At 48.0% G+C, this 9,462-nt stretch overlaps 1 protein-coding gene across 1 annotated transcript in view; it reads right to left on the minus strand.

Moving 5' to 3' along the window:
* KIF5A (kinesin family member 5A) overlaps window positions 1-2,902 on the minus strand; it is an 800,696-nt gene extending 797,794 nt beyond the window's left edge. The window contains exon 1 of the mRNA XM_085654600.1: window positions 2,254-2,902. Within this exon, the coding sequence (XP_085510726.1) occupies window positions 2,254-2,379 (126 nt within the window). The 5' untranslated portion in view covers window positions 2,380-2,902. The remainder of the gene's footprint in view (window positions 1-2,253) is intronic.
* Window positions 2,903-9,462: the final 6,560 nt, after the last annotated feature.

Here is a 9,462-nt window from a genome sequence, read left to right on the forward strand (position 1 = left end):
ATAGAAAAAGAGGAAGGAGACAAAAAGCAATGGAAGATAGGTGTCGATATGTGATATTACTCTAAATAGAGAAATCCTTTATGATGAACAATTCAGGAGTAAAAGATTGTAAACAATAATACATCACATAGTAATCAGTTGTAATTGATACAAAACTTATATAGTAATGGAATAGTAACTTATTTTAGGATAAGTGATATTGCAAGTCACAGAGAATTATCAAAATCCTTCACCAATAGATTTCTCAACATCGTGAGAAGGGAAATGAGAAAAATAATTCACTGTGAAGACCATGATAAATCATTTTTGATGGATGATTGCATGGAAGAACCATTAACAATATCAATCTTATGAGTGAAGTAGATTTAATCCATGGTGTACACTAAAAGAACATTTTGCATCATCCTTCTACCTCACAGTAATTTGAAGACTAGCCGCAGCAATAAAAATATCAACTATCACATGCAATAGTGGAAGGTCTTGTTAGTTCTTCATCAGGCTTCTCAAAATAATGTTATGCATTTAAAAAGCTGAACACTGATAGCAAATGGCTTTGACACCATTCTCCTTGACAAGACCAGGATGTGATCTAAAGCGTTTGGCTGAATAGACTATACAGCAATTTCACATCTGGTTGGATCGTCTGCTAAACTAGGTTATTGGCTAGGGTAATGTAAAGAAAATGTATTGCTGTCTGCCACCTTATTTGGTGGCCTTACCAAAAGGAACTGAACAGTGTAAGTGTGTGGCTCGAGTGGACAGGTTTTGACTCCATCGCATTTAGCATAATAGGCACTCGTTTTTGCCTGTCTACGAAGAAAAACAAGGGTTGCATGGGCATGTCCTTCAAGCCCCAAGAAGATAAACCCAATAGGACCCATGAAATCAAAATACACACAAAGTGCTTGGTAGCCCAAGTGGGGTTCAAGATTTCTTCAGCACCCATAGCATATCCTACAACCTCTCTCGCTCAGCCGCCTTATTATTCCTCGCTTCAGTGTAGTCCCTATGATGTGGCCCTCACTGCTATATATGTTGTCTCGCTCCTACTGTCACCTTCTGACCTCTCTCACTTAGCTCTGATTCCTCTTTCATTGACACTCCCTGCCCTAACTCACGTTTTTTTAGGCCTACCTAGAGGGAAACCCATCACACCTATGCCTTATTCTAGTGAGCTGCCTGAGGACTGCCGGCTGCCTGTGCAGGACTCCATTGTCCGGTGAATTAGGCCCCATCTTCTGTTCTTTGTGGAGGTGAATAAACTCAGGACAAATTGCGAATCTGTGCCTATTTTTTGTGAAGTGGTAGCATATGTGTTGCGTGCTACCCTTTTCATACACAATGATTGATGTATTGAATTTTCTAGGCAGGACGGGGCGAGAAAGACTGGGGAGACCCTGACAAAACTTCCAGTATTTCGGACTGTCCACCTATGAGCCGAAGACGGCCTGCTTCCCCTCCATGGCACTGCAGTGCTGCCCTTTCCTGCAGGCCTCCTCCCAGAAGCCGAATGCCTGGTTGCTGTGTGCTGAAGCAGACGCCTCCGCGCTCACCCCAGAGAGGGCAGAGCGGCGATGCAGCACGGCTGGTGTATTTTAAAACCCACTAGGGAAACAAGGCAACGAATAGACTTTAAAAATAATGACTGTCGGCAACACCGTGTGATGGCACCAAATTGGTATAGGGAGAACTTGGGTCCGATCCTTTGGGGTGCAAAGAAGCCCGGGCGCAGACTTCTAGTGTAAAGAAATGCGTTCGAATTCGGTGCCCCTAGAGAAAAATAAATATAAGCTGAACGCTGCCATGGGCAGTCTGTCCAAGCCACACCCAGTCACTTAGAAGATGCATCCGCCGGCGAGGGCACTGCGCGTACTGCACTGGAAACCTATGAGCAGCGCAGACACAGATATGTGGCATTGAAAAGACCATAGCCAAACAATAGCCACCGACGCAAAGACAGACAAGTCTAGAAGGAAAACAAGGAACGAGGGACAAGAATACATTTCTTGACAACAAACAGGAGTGCCAGTTAGCTGGGCACCAGTTACAACAACCCTAAACCACAAGCCTCTGAAAGAAAGCGAAAATGATTACTGATCATGTCAAATTATTTCACTGGCGACGTATGCAAGTAAAAGTTCAAAGTGACATTCGCTCCTGCGCCTTCCTCCTCTTCACTTACACCTCCCCCCCAAGAACTGCAGCAGAAGGGAGACAGGCAGGGCATGCTCGCATAATTCACCCGCAACTTACCCCTAAAATGACCGAGTCGTCCCCCTGGAACACAGGGATGAATTTGTCTCCTCTCACTATTTCCGACTGGTTCAATGGGCGGAACCGGCACAGCACCTTGATGCTGCATTCGTTCGCTTCGGCCATCCTGGGTGGACAGGGCAGACCGGTCCTGCGCTCAGCGGGAAGGAGGGGTGCAAAAATATAGCGGCAGTATTTTCACGTGTAAATATCTATATAGAAATATATAAATACGATTTTGCTTAGCCCAGTCGTCAGAGTCTGGATGATCAGCAGTCTGTCTACCTTTTCGGAGTAAAAGCCGGGACGTGCTCGGGCGGGGATAGTTCAAATGTTTCAGAAAGCAACCAAAAATAATTGGTAATCACGTCTCTGTTCTGGAAAAGGCAGATAAAAATAGGACGCAAGCTGGGCAGACGCACCTGCCGCCTGCTCTTTCCAGCGAGAATTCGTTTGGCACTCAGCGTTTTTCGTACTAAGATGCAGGTTTCTGTCTCCCTGATCAAAAAAAGCCGCCGGGTATAAATAAATAGATGAATCTATGGGGTCGAGGGCGATTCTTTTTTGGGGAGCTCATTAATCTTCCTAGCAGTGCTCCGGTCCCTGGGATGCTTTTGCAGTGGCTCCTCACAGTGATGCCCTCCCGATGCAGCTTATACTACAAAGCTGCGTCACTGGTGTAGGGCGGAGAGTCAGGCTTGGTAGGGGAGGAGGTGTGGTTTCTCTGGTCCTCTTTTAAGGCAGAACTAGCCTGATCCTGTTAAGGTGGAAGGCCTGGAAATGGCATTTTAGGCCTGGGCTATCTAACAGAATAGGCTCCGGTTTGGGAAACACCTACTGTGACCTGACAGCGGCATTATAGCCCAGCCCGCCCCTTGCTTATCATAGGTGGCTTTGTTGTCACTCTTCTTGTGTTTGTCCCTCACCTAAGGCCATATGTATCAAAGGGTTTTACCCATTCTGTGTCCATGGGAAAATGTGTTCATACATATGGCCCCTAGAGCATAGCATCTTTCCCATTCTTTTGATTGGTTGACTTGTATCCTTTCACTGCTCAATTACTTTGAGGAAGCTCTTTTTTTGTTTTTGCTTAAGCTCTCTATGATAGTGCTTGTGTTTTCCATCTCTCTCCCTCCTGTGATCCTCCCCTGCCAACTACCTACCTGGACTCTGTGTTGATGAGCTGTTCCCTCTCTCTCTCTTCCGTGCTCTTTTCCTCCACACTGCCCGCGCTCCGTGTTACTGTCCCTCATATGCTTCTCCCTACTCTCCTCTGTTGGTAACCCCCATGTGTGCTGCTCTCTCTCTCGTATGCTTCTCCCCCACCAAATCCCCCAACCCTCTGTACTTCATGTTGCTCTCTCCATGGTGTGCTTCTCCTTCTGTCCCAGTGCTACTCTCTCCCTCTTGTACTGCTTTCCCCCTCCTCACTTCACCTGCTCACCTACCCCCTCCTCCATTGTCCCACCCTATCCCTTTGGTACTTTTCTATTTCTATTTTGCACGTTTGCGCAAAATAAAGAATTATTTTAATTACTGATCTAAGTGGTGCCTGCCATCATGGAAAGGTAAACAGAAAAAAAAGAAAATGACAGCTGCGTCATTCAGTAGAGGGTGCACAAACGCGGTGACGCATCTGTAAATTAAAAATGATGTGACTGTCGCGTCATCAGGCCTTTCTTTCCATTTTTCTTTTTGCTGATGCTGTGCCGCATCGGTAAACTGCATTGGCAAAGCCCATTGGTCCAAAAGGTGAGATCTATTTCCTCAGCCATTGCATGGGAATCAGGGGTCACCAGTATAGCTTCAGGAGGGTCGGGTCCATGACATATTTTCAGGATATCCATATAAGACACATTTATTTAGAATGAACCTAAATGTAATTAATTAACAAAGTCAGTGGTTATCCTCAGAATCTTGACCATGACCTGCCTAGACATATATTTGACATCAATAATTTATTTACATCAGATGTACTGTAGAACACCAAATTAGTTTGCATGCTATGAGAGCACACACAACTTCAAAAATTACAGAAGAATTCCTGAACATATTGTCAGGCTAGCTCACAAACGGGAGAAAGATGCGCACATTCCACTGCAATCAGATGTATTTACAACAAAACATGGCCAAGCTCAAATTAAATTAATAAATAATAATAGCTATGACTACTGTTTATCCCAAGTAATTTGGCAGTTCAGTATTATCTAGATCCCTACAAAAATGACATTGTAAGGATTTTGAAATCCCTTTCTGTGGAAACAAATCTGTTTTTTAGGGTTACCAAATGTAGTTACTCAGATCTCCCATAAACAGAGTATGAGTCACATAATCTTTGCATGTACAAATTCATAAATAGCATTCGTGGGGCAATCTGCTCGTGACAAAAGGGTGGAAGGTGTAGATCATTGCACAACTCTGGTTTACACAGGGGTGCACACTCATGTGTGACCGCCACAGCTCTGCGTATAAGTCATTGCAGGAGCATGATTCGTACAAAGTAATACAGGCAGGGGACTTGGTGTCTTGCCTGTATCGCATGCCTGTACACCAATGGAAACATACACACATTTAGGAAACTATTGCTCTCTGCCAACTCCTTAATGTGATACCTGCAGTCCTGAATCGGCGGCAAGATGGCGGCTGTCTGATCGCGGCCGCTCAGAGCCCTCCCGTCTGATCGGTCCCGCGACCACGTTTTCCTTTTCTCCTGCCACAGAAAGTAACCAGTGTCTGCATGAAGCAAATAGACCGAGGCGGGAGAATTTTCGGATGCCTCGCTGTTCACGCACTTCATAGTATCGCCATTGACACCCCTCAGTCCCCCTCCAACCAAAATACTATACCCAATAATAATCACACAACACAGACTGTTTGATTGGGTACAAAATGCTGCAGGTTTATTACATACACCGTTATGTAATAGGTGGGTTATCTTACGGGCGATCCAAGGGCAGGCAACCAACTGGGCCGCCTGCCCGCCTGCTGAGCCGGGCAGCACTGGGGCGAACCCGGCCTTTGCTGCCGTCCAAGTGATTCTCTTACAGGATCACGTGACCGTTGGTAACTTCTACTCACGCCCCTTCCCGTGGCGGAGCGTCGCATAGCAAACCCCCGGTTGTTAAGGCCCACAACCGCCCGAAGGACAAGCGGGGCGCCGACACAGCTTCCAGGACCCTCCCATGAGGCTCCTCGGATTTGGCTCTGGCACCCCCTATGTTGCCGTGCAGAGGTACCCTTTGTACCAGCCTGCTTCCAGATCGCCCTGTAACTCCGCCACAGCTCTGGAGGCGGCCACCGTCGCCGCCAGAGCCCCCCACCAAAACAGCTATAGTCTTACCCGCAACCTCTCCTGTCTAGAGCCTCCTGCATATCTAGATGAAAGAGAACCATCCCTACTGGTTATAGATGGCCCCATCAATATCCCAGTAGGCCTTGACGTTGGCCTGGTTCAGCTAGTGTCTGCTGAAACAATGGCCCTTTTGGCCTGTGAAGTTGTGCCAAGCCCTCTTCACCCTCATGCGGGAAAGTTCCCCTGCATCACATGCCTCAGCCCCGTGCCAGCTCTGGGCGGGACGAAAGCAGACACCAGGCTCACATTGCCCCATCCATTTGTTGATCTCACCTAGCTGCCGTCCTAACCCCGAGTGTGCCTGAACACCTGTGTGCCCCAACTATTGGACAGCAGCCCACTTGCTAAGTGACTAATCCCCCACCGCCTGCCTACTTTGGCTATTCTGGCGAGAAGGATTCTACTTAACCTTTGAACAGTCCCTATGCTTGCTAAATCGAGGCGCACAGGAGTGTTCATGACTAGAAGTGTGTGACAATGGGCAGGGGGCCCCAGTGCCCATGCCCTGTGTCCCTTATTCCTCATGGGATTTTGCCTATTCACTTCCCTCTGTGGTGGAACCTCCTAGGCATACAAGCTAGGGAATCGGTCTGATTTAAGCAGTGCGCCCTTGACGTCAGCTTGGATCAGCTAGTGTCAGATGAAATAAGTCCTTTTGGCCTGTGGAGCATTCACCCCACGACAGATAGACATCCCGGCTCACAATGCCCCACCTATTTGTTGATCACACTAGCTGCCGCCCTTCTAGCCCCGTGTGCGTCTGAACACCTGTGTCTCCTATCTCTGGGACTGCAGCTTGCTAGTTAGGAGCCCGCTCATACCCTCGGTTGCCTACTTCGGATATTAGGGCGAGAAGGATATACTTAATCTTGGCACAGTGCCTTGCTTGCTAAATCAAGGCGCACAGGAATGTCCATAACTGGGCGTATGAGACAATGAGCATGGCTGCCCTCCAGCACTTGCCCTGCATCCCTTATTCCTTATGGGAATTTTGCCCGCTCAGCTCCCTCTGGTGAAGCCCCCTAGGCATACCCACTTAGAGAACCTGTCTGATTCGATACAGGGCGCACTGTCTGTAATATGGTGCCTGACATTTGATGTGGGAGAAGCTCTACCTCTAAATGGGACTGAGCGATACCAAAGGGGATGTTGGACGGAGCATTTGACCAAATCAAACCCCCACCCCAAGTCAACTGATCTGTGTTTACTCCATCTTTCTTCTTAGCTCACTCCACCACCCCAGATCAGACATGGCCATAAGCAAATCAGTCTGACCCTGTGCCTCATGGGAGCAGTCCAGCCCGAACTGCCAAGCCATGTCTTCCCTGGACCGGAAACAAGCATCCTGGGCCGGTTTCAGGTTCATAACCTTCATCAGCCAGGCTATCTTGAATCCAGTGGCAAAGTGAGCAAGGGGCCCACGGCTGGGCATGCCCTGCCTACTTAGGGCGCACAAAGCGATACCAAAGGGGATGTTGGACAGTGTTGACATGGCAAGCACTCACCCCCGGTCAACTGATCTGGGTTTAATCCATCATCATTCTTTAGCTCTCTCCGCCCACCCAGTTCAGACATGGCCATATGCAAATCAGTCTGACCCTGTGCCTCTTTTTGCATCTAAATGGCACTGGCTCCACCCTTCTGGTTGCAGCTCTGTGTATTAGAGAAGCGCCCATGCCCCCGGGGCACGGAGTCGCAGGATGGCCAGTGTATATTACCCACTCACTGATACATATCTAGCTAACTGCCCTACTTGGATTGAAGGGTTGCTGGATGCTACCTAAGGACTGAAGACTTGATGCTCCAACCCAGTTTGACCCCAGAACTTGGGGACAACCCAAGTAGTGGCCATGCCTTTCATGTTACATCTACCCCAGCACTTGACTATCAATGTGTTAGGGATCCCAGTCCCACAAGATGCCCCTTCTGTTGTTCGGTTCTAGCCCGCAGAAGGGTAACCCAGGGGGGCAGACAAGTCTGTGGAAAGACGTAATTTGGACGGGTGTGTCTGTGCCCGACCTCAAAGTGGCAAGAAAGAACGGACTAACTCAATTAAAAGCCGTTCGAAACAGGTGCTCCCAATAATTTTTGCCCGGGGTGGCTGGTAGTACTACAGCCTGTTCTGTTGATTACAAGTCAATGCACTTTTGCCCTTAACCTTCAAAATACCATGTTCTCAATGGGTCAGCACCCCCAAGCGCGCTGAAAAGGCCGTGCCTTGCCCTTGCCTGGTATTTTGCCGCAATGTCATAGCACCCTATATTTAATACAAAAGGAACACTACACAACAGCAATCCAACTTTTGGCTTGGTCAATTCTTCTATTTGCATCAGATAAATAAGCCACAATTCTAGCTCATTTGCAAAGCCAACCAAGAGCCCCCATCCATAGCTGCCATGGTTTCAGTTTGCTATGAGTGACATTTTCCTCATTACAGTGCAACTATGCGTGACAATTAAAGGACTGTGCTGACACTTTCTTGCGAGCAAAATCACACAACGAAGACGAGGGAGACATACCGATATCAGTAATTACACCTATTATACCAACACAAAACTCTAAGCATCGAGGCTGCCTTAAAAGTATTGCCTAGCCAGTAAGATGCGACTACGTCCCCGTCCAGTAGCGACCTGTAATGGATTAAACTTGCAACATAGTTGTTCTCGACCCCTTTTGTCTGTACTGGGACAAAGATGAACCATGATATTATCACTGATCAAATCTAATGTCATATTCGCTACCTCTGCCATATTTCTCATAATATGCCCTATATGACTGACACCGCACTCTTATCCTGTGCTTTGTGTGATCTTGGCCCACTTTGGTGTGAGCAGAGCCTCGTGAAGTATACTTGGCTTCTAGGCCAATACTGCACCAGTATTAGGTGAGAAAGATGAATCCATACTTGCCGAACCCCGGACAAAACCAAAAACCATTTTACCTTTCGTCATCAGTAGCGCCTTCATCAATGCGACATTGAGAAGGGCCACATGCATAACTCCTGGTGACCAAAGAGCCTTGTTGGCCAAGCAGCAAACTCTTCGCTCAATGCAATAATACAAGACAGGCTTATAACGGCGCACGCCACCCAGGTGCCAACAGAACACCGAGGTTTAAACCAAACATCCCAACTCCAACAGAAAGGCACCAAAACCCAACCCCCTGCGCAAGTCACTCACCAAGGCACCGCTGGAGGCCGCTCGGTGTGCCACCTCGCCTAATCCAAGACAAGGGTGGATCACCACGTCCTTATCCTACAAACCCATCACTCATCTGCCTGACAGATGCTGTGTCGCCATGCTGGCATCCCTATCTGCCATCAGGTTCCCTACTTAGTTTTGGCTTAGTGAAACTTTAGCTCGCGCCACACTACAGGCAAGTGGGAATTGTGTCAAAATACTCGCCTACTACACCGCTGAGTCATCCCACACCGCCAAATAAACCTTCCATAAAGGGCTACAGCCTGTCTTTGCCCTCTGTGGTGAGAATGTGCTGCAAAGCAAAGCGCCAATGAGGCCTTACGTTCGCATGTGTCCGTTCATCTAGTGCCACACACACACTGAGAAACTAATATGTGAAACTGATATGTTCCCTATCCGTGGTCCCTCTGTTGGCAGGGGTTGGGCATCAGCTGTTACACAATGTGAGGATGATGTCCCATGTGGTGAACTGATCGTTCAACTACTCTCCTATTATTTCCCCTAGGTTAAATTAGTACAAGTGCCTGGTAGGGTTTAAGTCAACACATCTGCCATACACCCATCACGTACCAGCAGCACCCCCCCCTGAAGCACGTAGATTTACGGCGTTGTAATGCTGTGTGGCGCAAAAGCCAAGCCGCAGATACCGCAAGCAGC

Source organism: Triturus cristatus, chromosome 4_1 (genome assembly GCF_964204655.1).
Source record: "Triturus cristatus chromosome 4_1, aTriCri1.1, whole genome shotgun sequence".
Classification (NCBI taxonomy): domain Eukaryota; kingdom Metazoa; phylum Chordata; class Amphibia; order Caudata; family Salamandridae; genus Triturus; species Triturus cristatus.